The 22,106-nt window shown below is 39.1% G+C and overlaps 1 protein-coding gene across 3 annotated transcripts; it reads right to left on the reverse strand.

Moving 5' to 3' along the window:
* Positions 1 to 8,868: 8,868 nt before the first annotated feature.
* Positions 8,869 to 20,666, reverse strand: LOC120535162 (zinc finger and BTB domain-containing protein 26-like). 3 transcript variants are annotated; one of them, XM_039762798.1, is made up of 2 exons: positions 18,393 to 20,666; positions 8,869 to 13,151 (listed from the first exon to the last, which is right to left on the reverse strand). In XM_039762798.1, exons 1-2 carry the CDS (start codon positions 18,434 to 18,436, stop codon positions 11,933 to 11,935), a joined length of 1,263 nt encoding a protein of 420 aa, XP_039618732.1. In that variant the 5' UTR covers positions 18,437 to 20,666; the 3' UTR covers positions 8,869 to 11,932. The 3 variants fall into 3 exon arrangements, with proteins under 3 accessions (XP_039618732.1, XP_039618734.1, XP_039618735.1); XM_039762800.1 differs by having other exon boundaries at positions 18,531 to 20,664; XM_039762801.1 differs by lacking the exon at positions 18,393 to 20,666 and adding an exon at positions 17,671 to 17,919.
* Positions 20,667 to 22,106: the final 1,440 nt, after the last annotated feature.

The following is a 22,106-nucleotide window of genomic DNA, read 5'->3' on the forward strand; positions in this document are numbered from 1 at the left end:
TACAAACAGTAGCTCAAAGTGCTTTACATATTAAAGAATAGAAAAATGAAGGACACAATTATAAAACAAAATAAATCAACATTAACATCGAATAAGAGTAAGGTTCAATGGCCAGGGGGGACAGAAAAAACAAAAAAAAACTCCAGACGGCTGGAGAAAAAATAAAATCTGTAGGGATTCCAGACCATGATACCGCCCAGTCCCCTCTGGGCATTCTACCTAACATAAATGAAACAGTCCTCTTTGGATTTAGGGTTCTCACGGAAGGGCTTGATGATGATGTGATCAACTAGTTTGTGTTTTATATTTGTAATTCATTTAGACAACACGGCATAGGGGTGGCGCAGTGGGTAGCGCTGCTGCCTTGCAGTTAGGAGACCCGGGTTCGCTTCCCAGGTCCTCCCTGCGTGGAGTTTGCCTGTTCTCCCCGTGTCTGCGTGGGTTTCCTCCGGGCGCTCCAAAGACATGCAGGTTAGGTGGACTGGCGATTCTAAATTGGCCGTAGTGTGTGCTTGATGTGTTTGTGTGTGTCCTGTGGTGGGATTGGTTCCTGCCTTGTGCCCTGTGTTGGCTGGGATTGGCTCCAGCAGACCCCCGTGACCCTGTGTTTGGATTCAGCGGGTTGGAAAATGGATGGATGGAACACTGCATAGATCTGTTTTCACTTTGACATTAAAGAGTCTTTTTCTGTTGAGAAATGTCAACAAAGCCAAATTAAATTGTCTGTAATTGAATGTTAACAATGACACGTGAAAACTTTCAAGCTGGTGAATAGTTTTAACAGGCACAATAATTGTTTCCTTTATTTCATGTCAATAGCTTGATAAAATCCTAAATCCCGAAGCGCTGTTTTAAATGAATCTAGTATGCCTTACTGGGAATCCAAAAAGTCAACCTGTTCACCTCTCCTCCAGCAAAAAGAGATGGGACCATTGTCTGTTGATCCTTGCTGTAGTCTTGATGGATGCATCTTCCAGTCCTCTTATCAGTCAGTCATTGTCCAACCCATTATATCCAAACTACAGGGTCACAGGGGTCTGCTGGAGCCAATCCCAGCCAACACAGGGCACAAGGCAGGAACAAACCCCGGGCAGGGTGCCAGTCCACTGCAGGGCGCACACACACACACACACACACACACACACACACACTAGGGACAATTTAGGATCGCCAATGCACCTAACCTGCATGTCTTTGGACTGTTGGAGGAACGCCACGCAGACACAGGGAGAACATGCAAACTCCACACAGGGAGGACCCGGGAAGCGAACCCTGGTCTCCTAACTGCGAGGCAGCATCGCTACCACTGCGCCACCAGTCCACTTATCAAATGTCTGTATATTCACTTGACATTGGTTAGGCTTAGCTCAAGAAGGTAGCACTAAGGTATCAAAAGTAAAAAAAAAAAAGTTTAATCTACAATTCAGAAACAAAAATGAGGAAAGACTACTAATTTGAGCAGTTGATGCTTGTCTGCCATACAGAATAGAATAAAACTGAAAAGAGAGTCTTCATCTGGCATTATAGAAATATAATTATAAGACTTTTCAGATCTCTCCACAGCATGGATCTCAGGACCTACTCTGCCAAAATCATCTTCTAGAAAAAGAAGTGGAAGAAGAAAGGAAACCCAAAAGCTGTGCAGCAAAGAGCCAGCAAGCGCATCCCTGGTTTAAAGAGGACGTCCAGTTGTGACAGACTTGCTGAATTAAACATCAGTAGTTGTAAATCTAGGAGGCTGTAAGGGGACACAAAAGTCCTCAAAATTCTCACAAGTATTGAGAAAACTGTTGCGTCTTTGAAGGGAATTGCATACTTGAGGACACTGGCAGAAATTTGGGGAAGTGCATTTAAGACAGAAGCCAGAAACCATTTCTCTGTGCAAAAATTCATGACAATCTGAAACAAAAATATCAAGTCATGTAGTTGAAGCAGAAGCTTTTTACTTTGGAAAGAATCTGGATGCAGTATTGGCACAAACTAGCCATTAGTTGACTGAACAAACTGGATGGACTTAATGGTTTGTTCATAAGCGTTCAATATATTTGGGAGAAGCTAAGCATATTAATTCATTTTAATTTAAGACATGGGCTGCTTTTCATTCCAGTCAGGCTCTTCCTTAGAGGCCTACTTTTAATATTTATGTATAAGCCACATAATTGAACATTTTAAAGGTAATGGGAAACTCAGTCCATAGAGTGATGAAAGAATTAATTCACACCCAGTCATTGCCTCTTCCAGCTTTTGCCATCGGGCAAGATATACAGAGCAATGAAAACCAGGACAAAGCGCCTTAAAAACAGCTTTTATCCAAAAGCAATCATGGCCCTGAACTCGGAATAAAACTGCTCCATATCATTCTCCCAAAGTGCAATATAGACCTTAAGTCAACCAGTGCAATTTGTATATTTTGTAAAGCACTTTTATTACTATTTGGTTTGTTATTGTTTTCTCTCTTCTTGTCTTTTTAACTCTTATGCCTCACACTGAGTCGACTGCACCTTCAATTTCATTGTTTCTTTGTAAAATTGACAATAAAGATCTATCTATTTATTATACAGTGCCTTTCATATCTATCTATCTATCTATCAAAGGGGCTTCTACAAATGACTGAATTAAAGGGTCAGAGTATTTCCATATATGAGAGATTTCAGTTGTTGATAAATTTGCAGACCTTTCTGAAGACATGTTTTCACTTTGCCGTGAAGGGTCATTAAGTGTAGATTGATGGGCTAAAGTGACAAATGTTTAAAATGAAACCTACAACCCAATGAGGAGTGAAGAAAGTGAAGGAGTCTGAAAGTCTCCACTGTAGCTCTTACTTACTACCCCAGATTGTCTGAAGTAAACTCTTAGTGAAATCTGACAAATGAACTCGGTTTTACTGAAATGTCCAAAGTGCAGGCTCCACGGTCGTATTTTACAGAGGCTGCCACCCTACAGCCTGCAGTGCTCAGATTTACAATTCGTCAGGCTCAGTGAGCATCTGTGAATTGGCTCTGACAACTCCGAAATTTAATGTTTTAAATACACACCATACTTTGAGTTGTAATTAAACCTAAATGTTCTAGTGAAGCATTAGATTGGATCTGCTACAATCATAACTAAGCCCTTTCATGAATGCATTACTTTCTGGAAGTCTAAACACAAATGCTTTCTTTTGACCTGTAGCTGGTGAAATTATTTGCCCCCTGAAGACGGACTGCTGCTCCAGCTCCAGCCTTTGATCACGGCCTGCCTTTTTAAATCTCAGACGTATCGGGCTGTGAAAATCTCTCACTTCCTCCTACTTAATGCTGCGTCTCTGACAATTTGTTTTTTTTTTCACTCACAGATGCTGGTGTGAACGTCTCCTTCCTGTAAGACTTCCCCGTGCGCGTGTCTGCAGTATACAGCTGTCGTTCCTAAGTTAAAATATCTCTCACACCCACACACACAAGTTATATGTAGCCATTAGTTTCCAATGGTCAAACAAAACTAGCAGGTGCATGTGGGACAAGATGAAAGGAAGTGTTTGGTGAAGACCACCAGCTAATTTGCAGTGACTGTGTGATGTGATATAGGCTAACACCCCTGTGACACGTTTGTTCAGTTCAGAGTTGTCGGACTGAAATGTGGGACCAATTTTCACTTTTTTTGCCATTTTTATTAGGTGGACAGGCCTTGTGGGTGCTGAAAAGAGATTTCTTCAGTACCTCCAGTGGATCCACTTGCTGTTGGCAACATTACATCAGCTATTTTGTGTATCAAGGTACATTTTTGAATCCCTACTAGATGTTTAAAATGCTTTCCCCAAATCAACTCTGGCTAATATAGTGTGACTGTAGATGGCGCTATAGCAGCGTGGAAGGCACACTACTAAAATAAAAGCCCAAAGCACAACACTGCACACAATACGTTCCTTTCTTTCCTTTATAGCCTACCTGGAAGTGCTCCAGGTGTTTGATGACCTTTTTCCGGCTGCACTTCCGGGTGTGGTAGAAGGACCACCCACACAGGCTGAGGAACAACTGCAGCACCCCCGCATCCCAACAGGGTTATAGAGAACTCCATCTCCCATGGAGCCCTACAGGAATCTGAGGCACCACTGCCTTCCATGGGAGGTACTGTTCTGACCAGGCTTGCTCCCCTGCTCCAAACAGTGAAGAGGCGTCCTGGCTGGACAAGGACCCCGGCTGTCTGTAACAATAGTTAATGCAACAATGTCTGGCACTGAAATCTGAGATGGGGCTCTACATTGTGTCAAGTGTGCGTCTTTTTTTTTTTTTCTTAGGCCCTTTTCATTGATGGCTTAGTGTAATGAGCCCCATGTTCTGTCTTGGAGACCCCCTGTGGCTGTGGGCTTTTTTTTCAACCCAATTCGCAATGATTGTGTCATTCTTAGTTTTGATTGATCTCATTAATCAATTCTAATTTCTAATTCTAAGAAATTCAGAAATGACAGAACTTTAAAAATGTTAATTTTTCCATGGCAAAGGGGAACGATTACTTCAGTGCGACATTCACCAGTGTGACCGAAATGGCAGTGCAGTAATCGCTCCTCTTCAGCAGCCAGTGTTGTTTGCACTACTCATTGCAAAAAAAATCAGGGTGGTCTCCCCAAGACTTTCTCGTATACAGTAAACCCTCGTTTATTGCGGTTAATCCGTTCCAGACTCTACCGCGATAAATGAATTTCCACGAAGTAGGATTCTTTATTTATAAATCTAATATTTTCGCAGTTAGAGCATAGAAAACCTGTTTACGACCTTCTAAATACATTTTTTTAACATTATTAGAGCCCTCTAGATATGAAATAAGACCCTTTAGTCAAAAGTTTAAACTGCGCACCATGACAAGACAGAGATGACAGTTCTTTCTCACAATTAAAAGAATGCAAACCTATCTTCCTCTTCAAATGAGCGCTGTCAGGAGCGGAGAATGTCAGAGAGAGAGAGAGAAAAGCAAACAATCAAAAATCAATACGGGCTGTTAGAGCTTTGAAGTGTACGAAGCACCGCACGGGAAGCATATCGTATATCATTGAGGAGTTTTAGTTAATATGTAATACATGCTCTGATTGGGTAGCTTCTCAGCCATCCGCCAATAGCGTCCCTTGTATGAAATCAACTGGGCAAACAAAGTGAGGAAGCATGTAACATAAATTAAAAGACCCGTTGTCTATGATATATATTTAGATATGCTTACATTTAAAATCCGCAATAGAGTGAAGCTGCGAAAGTCGAAGCCCGATATAGCGAGGGATTACTGTACTGAGATATGGGGAAGGATATTTAAGGAGTTATCCACAAGACAATGGCCATATACTGATACGGAGATGCCCAGGACACCATCCGTCATCTCATTAGGACGTTGTCAGGTATGCATACAAGCACGTGGGGGCCATACAAACTACCGAGTACAGTTCGGAGTTGCTGCAATGTAATTTCAGAAAAATGGACAAGCCTGCCACATCATTTTTTCACTTTGATTTTTGGGTTGTCTTTGAATTCAGCCCTCTGTAGGTTGATCATTTTCATTACTTCGTCATTTCAAACGATGTGGCATCCTTTCGATCCTAACACATTACCCAGTCCATATCAGTATAAGTCTTTTTCCCCATTGAGATCTTATGTTTTCAAAGTGTTCCTTTAAATTGAGCATTTTATTTTTATATTACGTACATTAAAGAACCATTAACAACAAATCAAATCAAATTAATAATATATTGTATTATTATTTATTATGAAAGTAAAGTTGAATCAGACTCTGCAGCTGCATGAATAAAAGGTAAAGTACCACTTCCAGTTAGCGGAAATAGGTACAAAACATAGATTTCTATCAGACTTGTATGCAAAATTTGGATGACCAAAGTGAAAGCGTACTCAAGTGATCGTATTTACACACACACACTCAGAGAGACGTAATTGAAAAATTTTACTTTTGGACATCGAGATTCATCAAAATTTCAAAAGGGGATTTTTTTTTTTTTTGAGGATTCCAATACTTTCCCAATACTTTGTACGCGAGAAAGTCAGGGAGGTCTAAAACATCGAGATTCATCAAAATCTCAACATTGAATATTTGGACGATTACAATACTTTCCCTATACATCATATACGAGAGAGTAAAAAGAGTACATTAAAAACAGCAAAGGAAACTTAAGCATTGGGCCTATCATGAGAGCCCACCTCTGGGCGGGACACCAGTCCAGTGCAGGGGCTTCTGTAGAATTACCAGTTCACCTAACATGCATGTCTTTGGTATGCTGGAGGAAGACTGGATTACGTTGGGGGGAAAAACCCACACAGGCATGGAGCGGAGATGCTAACAACACACAGCCACCTCTAGCCATAATGCCATCTAGTGGCAGATGTAATCTGTAATGTATAGTAAGCTTTAATAATAAATCTAGTTGTGGTTTTGTTCATTACATTCTTCTACGGCTCCTGGAAGCACACACACAAGTTTTGTTTCCTGCACTGTATGTAGACCTTGAGTCAGTGTGGTAACTCATCGATGAGACTGGAGAGAAACCATACGCACTGACTGGCTTTACTCCGTGCTGTGATACGGATGAGCAGACTGTATGTAACACATTGCTGTTTTTATACACTTGCTCTAGTGGTTTCTGACTTGTTTTCTCATATGCAACATTCACTTTTGATTTAAAATGGAGAGACAAAAATACCAAAGCAGAAGCATTCATTTAAGATTTTGAACCATAATGAAGCATCGTATATGCAACCCGTTTCACTGGGCTTTGCCCAGGAAATTTCTTAGGACAACAGGTCTTGGCTACCATGCCAACTGTTAATCGGATTATGTAAATAATTGAATACTTTTCTGGATACACAATGCGTTTTTTTCCTACTCAGTTCACTGGAGCTCCTTACTCGTGAACATACCGTATCATTTTCCAGGTCTGCTTAAGCCTGAACAGGGTGACAGAATTCTAACCCAGCAAGCATAGGACGCAAGGCACAAGCACAGCAGGGCAGGGTGAACACGCACAACACGCAATACTATTCAGCATCACCAATACACCTAACCTGCAAATCTTTGGACTCTGGGAGGAAACCGAACACCAGGTGAGAACTCACACAGCCACAGTATGAACATGCAAACTCCATGCAGGGAGGGCCGAGCACGCGACGCCATAAACGTGACACCAGGGTCTCCTTACTGTGAGGCAGCTGCACTACCGCTGTACTTGAACACGCTACACACAATCACACATGACAAAAACACTCCTGCCATAGATCCATTCTTCCTACTGGCTGACCTTGGCTTTTGTTGGCCTTTGCAAAACATAACATTATACTAGCTTTAAGTTTTACTGCGTTGGTCATGCTCTCCTTCTCTCTTGGGGATTTGTTTTCAATCCTATTTTTTGTAAAAATGTATCTATTTGTATGGAATGATTACAATAAAATCAAAAAAAATAAGTAGATGTAATGGGAATTGTAGGTATAAATGTAATGTCACTCTATAGCATATCCTGTAAAAAGATGATTTGATTTGTAATCTTATACCGTTGCAAAGTATTGAAGGGTTTAGAAATATACAATGAGTTTCCTTTAACTTATTACACACAGCATTGACATTTACCAGGTTCATGGAACAAACTCAACGTTTTCAACATTATACAGAAGAGACCTGGTGAATAGAAGTAGTACTTACAACTACGTACAATGTCCACCTCCTCTCTGCCCTTTCTGTGTAAGTGTTTAAGCTGACCAAGGGGTGCTGTCGCTTGCGGTTTGGGTTGCACATAGGGCTTGAGGTGGGCTGTTACGCGGTACCAGCACTTGACCGTTTGTGCTCTGTGAACCGGAGCAAAGTGACACATTGCAGTCTGACCCAAAGGCGACACTCCAGCTCTCTGCAATATTGTATGTATTTTACCACCATGTCTGTTCTTTGAAATTTCTGTACAGTACATAAGAGCACTTGACAATACAATCCGACTTACAGTGCATGTTATATCGCATTTAGAGGAGTAAGAAGACGGTGACAGAATAGGGAGACCACTTGTCAATGTCGTCTTTGAGTTTGGTCATTCCTATTTCATACCTCATTTCCCCTGCAGCTTGTCACCACGTCTCTTTTTCCTGTGCAGGGCAGCTACCTCTTTTCACTCCCCACCAGTCCCATTTCTCTGCGTGATTACAGCGTCAGCTTGTACAGTGGTGCTGTTCTTCGTGTGCCATTCATTTGCAGTAACTGCACACCCCATTTTTCAGCAGGGACAAAAAAGGACATGCTGCCTAGGAAAACCACACTCGCTTCAGTATGAAAACTGACAAATAGCAAAAAGAGCGTGGGATTACATCATGGATCAGCGGTGAGCCCTTTCCTGTTTGGAGAGGTGGCGGTACGCACTGGAGAGAAGGGGAATGAGAGGCAGTAGGAGTAAGACGGAGGACATGTGCGTGAAAGAGAGGGAAGGTGGTGGAAGGGTGCGACTGCAAGGAGCAGAGCTGGTGAAGGCAGACAAATTTAAACACTTGGGTTCAGCAGTCCACAGCAATGGAGAGTGCAGGGTGGAGAAGAGTGACAGGAGTGATTTGTGATAGAAAAGTACCAGCAAGAGTGAAAGAGAAGGTCTGTAAAGCGGTAGTGAGACCAGCTATGTTGTATGGTTTGGAGGCAGTGACACTGACCAGAAAGCAGGAGGCAGAGCTGGAGGTGAAGATGGTATTATTTTCACTCCGAGTAATGAGGGTACACACAATTGGGAATGGGTAGATTAGAAGGACAACAGTGTTGAAATATCGGTTCATTTATAGTTCTTCTTTGTTGTACAAATACACGTGGAACCAGCCCATTGGCACACTTATGTCTTCGTGATGGCGAGTCATGTTTTCTTTTAAAAAAAGCTAGGAGTTTTTTTTTTAACAGAACAAATAATTTAGGCAGGTCATCCCAGACTCGGACTGTGATAACCCTAAAAGCCCCACCACCCCTTGGACCATAGGTTACTACCAGATTACAAGCTTCGGTGACCCAGAGTGCAGAGTTGTAGGGGGTTGGGTGGGGGCAAAACTAAATTATAGCTCAGCAACATGATTTTGGATTCAGTGTTGTAAGGCACTGGGAGGCAATGATGGTTAAAGAGAGAGCTCATTTGTGTGAGTTTCGACTGAGATGTTTAGAAGAAGTCATACAAGCACAGGCAGGTCAGAAAAGGACAGAAACAAGCAGATATTATGGAAGAAAGAAGCTTTATGTCATTTGTGAACACAGAGGATTTCTAACAGTAGGCAGAGGCTTTGCGGTCATCAAATAGAGGAATAAAAAAAGGAGTTCACTTCTATAACCTGAGCTTTAGCGCCAATTGAGTTGAGAAACCTTTTTTGAGAATTAAGTTTCTTATTAGATGCAGGCAATCAAGGTGTCATGTGGAACTTTTACTACACATTAGGAGTGTAATACAAAAATAAAGATAAAATAATTGAAAAAGACATAATGGAACATCAAGAGCAATGAAGAGGCCAAACGCAAACTTGTGACCTAAAATACAACTTGAGAAATATCTATTGCAGACTATTTTAAAATCTGCCCACTAAGTTTAGAAACAAAGAGAAATAAAGTATGTAATTAAGAAATTATTGAAATAAAAAGACCAAATCAGACTATCTATAAAAGCTGGGCTGGGTCAACATCCAAAAGTCCATCAGCCTTAACATAAGCTTTTATAATTCTATCAACAATTCTTTTACAGGTTACAATAAAACATTACTGATTTGTTTTCTCTCAAAATATACAACACAACGTATAATAAGAAAGTATTAAATAGTATTACACATGCATTCCTTTTCTGTATGCAACAGTTAAAAAGTACCTTGGACTAAAATTAGCAGGAAAAATAAATGCAGGTTGTAATAAAAGAAAAAAAGTCCTAGTGCTGCTTCAGGGTTTTGTGCTCATGAAACTGGAGTGGCAGGCTCACAGCTACAGCTTTTAAACAGTGTTGGCCCAAAAAACCCTCATTAATCAATTAAGCGTCAGCTGAATAAAATTTCACTTTTTACATTTAACATTGGAAATTTATTCAACAATAATTAACATTCATTTAACATGTGAATGATTATTCTCCAATTTTAAATTAACACATCTGACTGGAAAAATATATACAGGGTTAGTAATTAAATGATATTTCTTAACACACAATGAGGCCAATTCTCACTCCTCATTTGCTCCCATAATAGTTTCCACTGTAAGTTTTCCTGGCCCACACAGTACTCATATCTATAATTTCTGGACATTTACCTCTACTATTTTATAGCTATACAACTTTTTTGTGTCAATTATTCTTGTGTGTTTCACAAAATCAATTAATTTCCAAGGTTCATTATTACTCAATAACAGGCTAGCAGGCAGGGTGCCCCTCTAGCTTTCTTTATAAGTCATTCAGCAGATCAGACCCGAAGACTTACAGGCTATTCAACTTTTATCTCATAGGGCAAACTGTGACATTTGACTGACGTGAAGACCCTTTAAACACAAACACACACTCAAAACACATGCAGGACTGTAAGGATTCTTACTGAGGAAGATTCTGAAATGCTACACAGTGTATGACAGTGCAGGTCGTTGTATTCACAGTTGTTTTCATATCAAAAGAAACTAACTTTGTGTTAAAGGTAAATCACAAATTAAACTTGAGACATAAGCCAGATGTCGAATATCCGTTTTTTTTTATGGCACAAATACTTATAATATGCACCACAATAAATTTTATAAATGTTTAAAAGTTGCAAAACAGCCACATGATATGATCTTGACTCAATCATATGTATAATTCTTCATGGATTTAAATATGAGGAACAACACAGTTATGTGATGTGCATTCTGCATAGGGACATCCTCCATTAATGTGTGCTACACACAGTTTTGCTCAGCCATACTGTGCTCAACTGTGGAGCGACTTATGCAAAATGACTGTCTAATTAGTTGAATGCCTGAATTGCAGCACATGTCGAACTCTGCTGTGTGTCGGGTGTTCCTGTTTTGTAGCCATCCTCGGCATATAAATTAATAGTTTGATATCGTCATGAAATACAGCACAGAACATCATTCCACAAATGTAAAATACATGAACATTATTCTTTTTATTCCCATACGCACTACCAAAGACAGCAGCTTTGTAGCCACTTGCAATTCAAGCAGTTGGCTCAATTGATTTTTCAGGGGTTAGCCCAAGGGCACACCACTGTCTTTCAAGGCTACTTTTTTTTATCTGTATGAATTTTAGTTAAAGAAAAGATGCAAAGTCCAGTGACAGCAAAACAGCTTTCATGTGAGATACACAAAAATTACAATGTCATAATGGAACCATCTTTTTTTAAACATGAACATAACAATAAAAAAAAAAAAAAAGATTCCAAAAACTGAACTGGCTTACATTTTACGGCACAGCGGCCATAATGCAACACATCAACAAGACATAGCTTTTTCAGTTTAGGCAAGTCTCATAATATTGTTAAACAACACAGTGCAAAGAACCTTCAGAAAAGAACAGCCAATGGTCACTTGCAAAAATATGGGAAAGTTATTGTTTAACCAACTCAGTTTACTTTTCTCTTTGGTAATTAAATGAACATCAAGCAGGAACACAACTCTAACTTTTAGAAGAACTGGGGACTGAGAGGAGGGTTTATGCAGGCGTTACCTGGTAAACTTCAGAGTACTGCACCAATGAGATTTCTTGTTCTGTACTGTGAATATACAGTACTTCAGCAGATAAGGCATACTGCACTTGGACACACTTGAGCCCGGCATTACTGTTCAAAACACTGATTAGGGAGCAACTGTATAAACTATCACAGCGACTATTAAAATATGACAGGAAACTAAAATGAAACAGCTGATAAAAATTGAAAGACCATGATGGACACTCTTGACTCTATGTGTCATACAAACTAAGAGGTAGACTGGAGACTTCTTCTTAATCACTATCTACAATCACTGTCCCCACTTCCTCTGAAGTATTTTCTAAGCTGCTCTTTCCATGAATGTCTTTTAGATGCCTTCTCAGTCCTGGCTTATGTGCAAAATTAACTGCACAATAGTTACACTTGTGAGGCTTTTTTCCAGTATGAAGGTTAATATGATCCTGCAGAGTCGCTTTCTGGCTGAATGCCTTTTTGCACAGTGAGCACTCAAAGGGTTTAAATCCTGTGTGAACGCGTATGTGCCGTGTGAGGTTACTTTTCTGAGAGAAAGTCTTACCACATCGCAAACACAGATATAGTTTATGCTCCTTCATGTGACTTATGTAGTTTTCAAGATGCTGAAACATTCTGCAACACATCTTACAATAATAAGGCTTTTGTAATATTGTGTCATATTCTCGAATGTGGTTGTCTGTCATTAGCTTACTGATCAAGGGTGATCTAACATCTTCTTGTCCCATCCGATCCTCTTCTTCTGGTGAATATTTAGTCGATACCAACCCTTGAAATTCAATCTCATGTGCAGCCAACATGTAAATATCTCCACTAATCACTTCTTGGTCCACTTCATCCACTAAAGTGTTCATCCCATGGCTGCTTGTGGTTTCACTTGATGAATCAAAAGCCTGATATTTACGCTCAAAACAAAATTCTGAAAGACATTTGGATTTGACATTTTTACCATCGTTTGAGTCTATGTAAATTCCAATATCTTCGGGACCTTGAAATGTATCATCTATAGATGGTGAACTTTGCTCCCCCTCATCAGTAAAACTACTTTTGTGAGTCTTCTGTAGCTGCAGATGGGCTAACGTTGGGTCTAGGTACTGAGAAACTGCTTGTGTGCACTTTTCAACAACATGCCCCATTTGTAGTGCACTGGCCGCTGTGAGGTAGTTGACCAGGTCCTTCATGGGAAATTCAAGAATTCCTGTGTAACAAGACAGCAGAAGTTGCCTACTGATTTCAGAGCTTTGCAAGACAGAAATGGTCACTTCCCTTGAATCATTAAGCAAGAACTGGTCTCTCAAAAATGGAGAAGATGCTGCCAAAACAACTTTATGTCCATGGAATTCAAAATTTTTTATTTGTAAGGTAACATCACAAAACCGATTTTGCTCACGCAGTAAGTTCATCTTATGCAGCACTGTGTCTCCATGATTTTCAAATTTAAAGCAAAACATATTAGACCTAGGAGCCATTACCAAAAACCTGAAAGAACAAAGCAAAAATACATTACAGCAAGAAAACACTGAACAAGCAGGTGGTGTTAGGCTAAGGAACAGATCATTACGCCACCTGCAGAAACCACAGAGATACATTTTACAGGTCCACAAAACATTCGGATAGACAGAGGCCCTAGATACAAGGAAACAAACACTATGGAAATGTCTGATGTGGCAAAACAAGCAAAAGGCTACGGAATTAAATAATGGGCTTATTTAACAAGATTTGGCTTCTTGTTAAGAAAATGGTTGGAGTGACATTGGTTATTGTTTGATGCCTTGACTTAGCTGATCATCAGTTGCCTCACTTCACATCTCATTTTTGTCTGGCTGCTGTTTAAAGAAAAAAGGCAGTTCAGAGGACTGCACATAAAAAAAACAGTAATTAAAATTAAGTCATGTAACAGCAGAAATTGGCCACTGATCAAGAAAGTCGCAGGAAGGAAAGACTGCTGCCATTGTGGTGCTCCAAAATCGGAACTGGACAGAGGTAAAAGGGATACATTTGTTTAACCAATTGTACTCAATACATAGAAAAACTTGCAAACTAAAAATATATATAAAAAAAAAAACAACGTATTAAACAGAACTACAGGTATCAATAAACATTCTCCGCCTTTGTTGTAAAAATGAGGAAATAATTGAAATTAAACAATGAGGATAATAGGTTCTGAAAACAAATTTTAAATTGCTCAAAGCTGACAACCGATAGACCTGGGAAAATCCAAATCTGATTTTTTCTGCAGAGTGCTTACAATGTCCAGTTCAATGCATGCCTCATGTAAATGTTCAGCCTGGAAAAGGCCATGTTGCATGTAACAAGTTAAAGTAAATCATGATTTGGTTTATACTGCTTTTGACCTAAACCCTCCACAACTTTGCGATGGTAGAATATTACAGATCAAACCTTTAATTAAGACACCTTTTTTACAGGATGTTCTACACATACCCCAAATTCCCATTACTTCTACTAATTACAGTTTCCTGTGACGTTGTATTTTATTAATGACCATCAACAAAAGCTGACAAAAGCCAAGGTCAGTCACCAGGAAAAGCAAGAACTGATCTATGGCATGAATGTTTCAGGCAATTGTATGTAGGATGTGAAGATTAAGGCGCTCCACTGAACTAAGAATATTATTAATAATATTAACTATTGGTTAAAAAAAACCATATACAGAAAAACATTCAGATAGTTACACGGTACTTCAGATACATTTGATTAACAGCATTATAACCCAATGCCTCTCAACACTCAGTCCCTGTGACTGCAGATTTTTGTTTCAACCCACTTCTTCTCTCAACTCACCAAGCCATTACTTCTTAATTTCTATGTTGTTTACAACAATATGGAAATTACACACTTGTTATGCTAGATTTTTATTTAATGAAGTAGGAGTGCACGGTATGTGTTAGATGTGCAAGAATGTATTCTTTTTCTGGATATATAGACAATTATTTACCAATAAGCATACAAGTGAGTAACACTGAAGAAAAGTGGATATAAAGTCTACACACCCCTGCCTAAATCGCAGATTTTGCATAATAAAGAAAAACAAGATTAAGTGGCAAACTTTTATTCAAAAATGCAATAAAAAGTAAGTTTAGTTTTCTTGTACTAAGATTTTGTTGATTATATATGACTAAAAATCAAAATCGTGGGGTGCCCATAAAAGAATTAATTTAATTCAACTAAAATGCAAAGATTCATTAAAGTGAAATTTCTAACCAGCTTAACTATGGAAAGAAAATGACACATCATATAAAAGTTGAGTAAAGTATGTAGGATAATGGTTATAATTGAAGAAATTTTCAAATTGTGTTATTTATCACTTAGGGAAATCTTGTTAAAAAAAAAAAAGTTTTTACTTTTTAGTGCATTTTTAAATAAAATCATGTCACTTAAAAATCTTTTTTTACCTGTATATTTGTAGACATCCTAATGCCATCCATCCTAATGCCCTCTGCATGTTACAAAAACCTTGACTTGAGTGGTAAGGTGATTAGGCAGAAATGACATTAGCGACAGAGTGGAATCGAACCCACGATCTTACAGTTAAACGTAACATTCATTCATGTTCATCTCTTATTTCAGAAAATTCTAACCACAGTGAAACGTTACATGTGTGAAGTACTGGAAATATACATTTGTCTATTGGAGAATCCAGACTTCAGTCTTTCTTAGGAAAGCCCAACACTTTATCCACTGAGCCAATATTTTCAAATCCCTGAAAAGAGTACTTCACCAAATCTGTATATAAATGATGAAAAAAAAATTACTTTGTTTACATTGGTCTCGAACCTTCGATCATCTGATTGGACATGCTAAGCATTCGAGCAATGCTGTGTAACTGTCATATTGAAGCAATTTGACAAAACTTCAATATCAATTAATCAAAATGACTTCTTTTCTTAATTAATTTGTCCACAGTGGTCTTGAACCTTTGACTGTTTGATTGAAAAGCCAACACGCAAACCACTTTACCAACACTGCTAATTTTTCATACATGTGTGTAATTGCTACAAGTATAATATAATGAAATGAGAAACTTAAATTTGATGTAATTAACGTACAGATCCCGGGTCAAAACTGACAAAATACTGCATTGTCACCGGAGATCACCATACCTACAAAGTTTGACCTAGACAAAGTTCAAAGTTATTCAAGGGGCAAGTTAAATAAAAAAGTGTAATAATAAAAGTGAAACCAAGATAAATCCTCTCAGAACTTATTCCACCTTTATTGCAAAATTGCAAACTACACAAAAGGTGAAAACAAATCAGAAAGTGCTTAGTGAAAAAAGAAAAAAATCCTACCAACACCTGCCGTCATTTGTGTGCAGACCCTTAAATAATCCAGGGTGGGGCTGCTCAGAATCAACCAATCACATCAGGTCTCATCTCAATCACTAGTTAGTATACACCAGACATCAATTAGTGATTGCTTACTTTTATCATTAGTATTACATATCTGTTGTAAAATTTTGCCAAATCAATACGTGGACAACAATTTTGCATGATCTGCTGTGGCAACCCCTGAAGGGAGCAGCCGAAAGAAAAAGGAAGATTACACATCCCGTGTCTTTGATGTTTGCAAATAATGAAGAATGACATATGCTAAACTGGAAAAAATGAACACCACCCTACATATGACCGGGGACCACAAAGTTTAAGATTACAAACCTTTGATTCCAGAAGGGAAATTTACTTGTTCTGGGAGCAGAACAAAACATAAAATCATAGTGAAAACAGTAAAAACAAAGTGCAACATACAAACCTTTACACATAATATTTCCAGTGTGCATTAAATTTTCCCTCAAGTTCCACTAATGGCGACCTTCTTGTTTGTCATTATCGCATTTTCAGCCATTGTCACCTGTGAATCCAGGGTCTTGTAATACACCTGACCCTTCTGATCAGTTTAAGGTAACAAAGACATGGAGACAAAGTGATTGAGGTCTCAGATACAGTGTTGGCCTTGGAATCAAAACACATATTCAAGGATAAAGAGACCACTGCAACCAAAAATCAATCATCTACGCTGTGAAGCAGCCAGAATTCCATTTTTTAACACATGAAGCATCATAAACACATTCAGTTCTACTCTGGTTTTATGTTCTGTCCAATATGTACCTAAATGTTACATTATACAAGACACTAGGAAACATGCAGACCACCAGTCCTCCCAATATCAAGTTTCCAGCCCCAGCAGGCTGCTGCACCGCATATGCCAGATGCACAGTGGATGCCAAAGCTGTCATTCTTCATCTTTCTATTGTGTAATTGGCTTCTGTAATTTGGCAGATGTCACCACTCCTCTTTTACTTTCTACCATGTTACCTTCAAGATCGGCCTGCCTATGCAGTTTGCCGTAATTCTGTGACATGTGGGTGAAAGAACCCCTTCTTTAAAACTGAAATATGCACATAATTACTTTTCTGTTTTCAGTCTTAATGTATTAAACTAAACCCTACATTTTCTAAAAGATGGGGTTAACAAACAGTAAAAGAATTACAAATAGTAAGTTTAACAGCTTCTAAATCACACGTAGTAGAGCAGCTCGTATATCTTTAATAATGGGGCTCACTGACTCTTCGTGGAGCCAAGAAACTTAATGGGTCTCATGGTCAAGATCTATCCAATTAATCACAAAACTGTGCCTAAATGTCAATTACTTAAGGGAAAGTTTAAAAATAACTTTTGAACTTTTAAGCATTCAGACACTCCATTTTACATTTCCCTTTTTAGAAATGGAGAGCCATATACAGTAACCATTCTTAGATAGTACATGCTAAGTAAGGCAATTCTTACATTACTTTAGAACAGCCCCATCCCAATAATCTCACCAACATGATACATGGCTGTCTTTTTTATTGCACTCATCTTAAGTGTTGCAATATTGATCCATTCGGTGTATTTTAATGGTGCAGAAAACGTATTTTCAAGACCTTTAAAATGATATACAGTACACATCCTTAATTTTTTAAAAAGTTTATTCTACTAACCGTAAAAAGATAAATCAGCGTCTATCACTTGGACAGTAGAAAGTTGCAAGAGTACTGCAGTTCTGTCACATCTTAAGTTCCAATGTGTGAATCTTCAGATTACAAGCACCATAATGTACAGGTAGGCGAGATGAGATACAAACTGCAAAAAACGAAATCTATGCAGGGGAAAGATTTTATTTCAAGACGTTAAATCTTGTTTTCCTTGATGTAAGATGTATTGATTTTTATAAGGAAATACGTGCTTAACAGTATTTGGATTTTTTAAAAAAATCTCAAGTAAATTTCACTTACCCCGTAGGTTTTTTTTAACAATAGAGGCAAAACTCATCCCGTTTCAGGTTTAAGTTCCCCTTTTGTAGTTTTTGGATCAGCTTCTGTTTTTGCAGTGCAGAAGACGTACGAATCTGCTGCTTCTTAGTCAAATCAACTGAATTCTAGTAAAGACTGAGAATGACTTTGTCTCAGCATTTATTTTATCTGAAAGTCAATAAGGTTTACAGCTCTTGCCTTTCTGGTCCAGTTTCTAGAAAGCTAATAAAGGTGACGGTAAAACATATGTTTTGTTTTCCCTTTATTATAAAATGAACAAGATGCACGGTGCCCGTTAGATTAATGCCAGCACATGACACCATTATAAAGTTCCAAGCCCTTACAGCTCCTAAAGCTAAACACAAACCAGAGCACACGTGAAATGTCTCGCGCGTCAAACAAGTACATACTCGGAAAGTTTGGGAGGCAAATGTCGTACGGCATCTCTCCTCATCGTTCTGTAGTTGTCTTATGCCTCACAGCAAGTTGTACTGCAGTAAAAGCACCTGAATCTTAAAAGCATTCCTCTTTGTTTAAATCCCGCTCACCTTTTCTCCGGCGCCGCACTTGGCATTTCTGCCGAACTTCCTGTGCGTCACAAACGTCGTCCCCCGCGCAACCCGGTCCCTAATCCTAAGGGGCCGCCTTCCCGAACTTGGTAACAGAGAGGAGAGGAATTCGCCATATGCGTATCGGAGGTTTTCGTTTATTCACTATGGTTTTAGAATATTAATAGAGCGTTCTGCTTCAGTTCTCTAATTGTATCTTGTGCCTGTTGACAATGTGGTTCTGCTCAAATGTATAATGTAGTTGTGGACTATGTGTGACAGACGTTAAAGAAATCCTATTGAAGGTGGCACTATGGCAACAGTAAGTTTTGAAACCACGCCCAATCCGAGGCGAACGCCGCTGTTAGCGGAAGGGGGCGTGGTCTCATCGTGGTAGGCGTTCCTTTGACTTTTTCTTGTAAACATGTGATACCAAACTCAGTTCCATGATGCTGCCGGTTTTCCTTCCAGTATGATTTCAGGCTATGAGTCTCGATGTCCCAAGAAATAACTAAAATATAAAAATATGTCCCGGATTAAACTTATTGTATTGTGCAACCGAACCAAACATCAAACCACCAATCACACAAAACATGCAATGCTTTTCTGCATCGTAAAGCTGTCAACTACGGCTATCAAGCACAAGTGGTCGTTTACACTCGCAGGCGGTTTGGATGTCCGTGTAAGGAGTTTGCATCTGTCAGAAAAAAAATTACGAGGATGCTAACCATACTTGAATCTCACAAATCAAACATGCCAAAGAGAAAACGTGTTTATAATCAGACGCTGCATCCCCTTTTCTGCAATACCAAATGATGCGGCGAAAACTCTGTGCGCTCGTTTCAAAAACATGTTTTTGGTGGAAAGATTAGTCGATGATGACCACAGGACTTCCCGTCCACAAAAAGCTATTGAGGAGCATGCGTTCTTCAGGCAAGTACACCAACTCAAGTAAGCGAACGGTTACAGAGTGATATACTCAGTGTATATAACAAATTATTAACATTCAGTATGAAGTGCCCTGGGTTTGTTAAAAAAATAGCGAATGTTTATGCGTTCTTCTTAGCACTGACTTTGTCCATGCACTCTCAGAGAAATTTTCTCTATAAATAAAAATGTAAATGTTCGTTTGTTCAAAATCTTAAATCTCCGAAAGTTCTTCACCGATTGCTTTGAAATTTTGACACAACGTTGCATTCGAATACGCGCGTGTTTTTATATGCCTACTATTATATAGATGTTACACCTGTGACAGGTAAAAACATGCTTTTTTGAAAAACAGCGCCATCTGTTGGACGTAAAAGCAACACACGCTATACTAAATAAACTGACTGAAATATAAATCGCACATGGCTGAAGATATTTTCCGTCGAATACGCAAGGAGAATTCAAATATGAACATGGATTTCACAGCAGAAATCTACAACGAAGCGTTGATAATAATTGAAGATTTGTGCTTAGAAATCTCGAGCAACGTTCTCAATCAATTGGGAATGCCATCACCGAATCGATCTGCTGCTGCTTAGTTCGATGTAGAATTGCGTCGTGAACAAAATTACAACACGGGCGATCTTTTGTCGTATTTGCAATCAAATATTCCTAAGCTAACGCTTGAGCAAAAAGGCATTTACGATCAATGCAAACTGTCAATAACGGGGTTGGAGAAATCTTCTTCTTAGATGCGCCAGGAGAAACTGGTAAAACGTTCCTGATTAGATTGATTCTGGCAGCAATTCGATCCCAAAATGACATAGTCTTAGCTCTTGCGTCGTCCGGAATAGCTGCGACATTGCTACCAGGTGGAAGAACTGCTCATTCCGCTTTGAAATTGCCATTGAACATGCAATTCATTGAAACTCCCACGTGCAACATTTCCAAAGCATCCGGCATGGGAAAAGTATTGCAGAAATGCAAACTTATTGTTTGGGATGAATGCACAATGGCGCACAAAAAATCGCTCTTGGTCGATCATTGCAAGATTCGCGTGGAAACATCACACCATTTGGGAACGCATTAATATTGCTTGCAGGAGATTTCAGGCAAACATTGCCTGTAATTCCTCGATCGACACCAGCGGACGAAATAAATGCTTGCCTGAAATACTCTACTTTGTGGCGACACGTAAAGACGTTAAAATTAACTACAAATATGCGTGTCCAGCTGCAAAACGATCGAGCAGCTGAGATATTCTCACATCAATTGCTGGAAATTGGGAACGGAAAAGTGCCAGTTGATCTGACCTCAGGACGAATTTCATTGCCTCATAACTTCTGCAATTTAGTGACGTCAAAAGAAGAATCAGCTGAAAAGGTATTTCCCAATATTCAAACCAATTATAAGAATCACGATTGGCTGAGTGAACGAGCTATTCTTGCGGCCAAGAACAAAGACGTCTACGAACTTAACAATATTATTCAGTCTAACATTCAACGCGAGGCAGTCACATGCAAGTCAGTCGACACTGTTGCGGAAGCAGATGAAGCGGTTAATTATCCAACAGAATTTTTTTAATTCACTCGATCTGCCAGGCATGCCAATTATCATGTTGCGAAATATCAACCAGCCAAAGCTTTGCAACGGCATGCGGTTTGCAGTAAAAAAAAATAATGAGGAACGTCGTAGAAGCAACAATCTTGACAGGACCTTTCAAAGGTGAAGATGTCCTCATTCCTCGCATTCCTATGATTCCAACGGTTATGCAATTTCAATTTAAGAGATTGCAATTCCCAATTCGATTGGCGTTTGCAATCACCATCAACAAAGCTCAGGGCCAATCTTTATTTATCTTTTGTGCGGTTTAGATCTAGACACGGATTGCTTCTCACATGGACAATTATATGTTGCGTGTTCTAGAGTCGGCCAACCAGACAATCTCTATATCTACACAGACAATGAAACAACAAAAAATATTGTATACCCACAAGCATTATGAAATTAAACATATTAGAAACGTGCGCTTTCTCCGCGTGGCCGGGTACAGCTAGTACTTTAATAAATATGCCACACATTTCCATTTAATTAAATAGTATTGATTTAACGTATACAGACAGCATTACTCTAACAAAGTACAATTGTTGATAGAACTACATTCAGACATATCCACACAATGTTTCTGGGTTTTACTGATCACAACTGACATCTACGCAATGTAATCATAACTGTAATAGCATTAACTTATTATTTTATTACCAGTAAAGGCGTACTGCACGATAACATGCAGTGAATACAATTGATTTATTGTTTTCATCCTCTTTCTCTGTACGTTTATCATTCGTTTGCTCAGAGGTTGATGCACTTGCTGCTTCCTGAGCAGCTCTTCTTTTCTCCACCCTAGCGGCCCACTGCTTCTCTTCTTTCGTCAGCAACTTTTCGCGTTAAAACTGACTAAGATGGTTTTTGTGTTGCAATTACTTTGTATGTTTTCTTTAATTTTTCACTTAAGCTGGCACTTAAGTCTTCAATCTGACTCAAGAATGATTAGCGAAGGTGGTAGGGAATGAAAACGGCGCCCATACGCATGCGCCCCACGGCTGCCCTGCTGCGCGCTGCCCAGAGTTGATTCTACAGTACAATAAA

Source organism: Polypterus senegalus, chromosome 9, assembly GCF_016835505.1.
Source record: "Polypterus senegalus isolate Bchr_013 chromosome 9, ASM1683550v1, whole genome shotgun sequence".
In the NCBI taxonomy this organism is placed as follows: domain Eukaryota; kingdom Metazoa; phylum Chordata; class Cladistia; order Polypteriformes; family Polypteridae; genus Polypterus; species Polypterus senegalus.

Bases quoted from the DNA above. Each gene is read 5' to 3' on its own strand.
- LOC120535162 (XM_039762798.1), bottom strand. From the start codon at position 18,436: ATGAGGAGAGATGCCGTACGACATTTGCCTCCCAAACTTTCCGA. The intron at 13,152-18,392 runs GTATGTACTTGT...TTGTTCTTTCAG, and splicing joins TTGCCTCCCAAACTTTCCGA to GTTTTTGGTAATGGCTCCTA.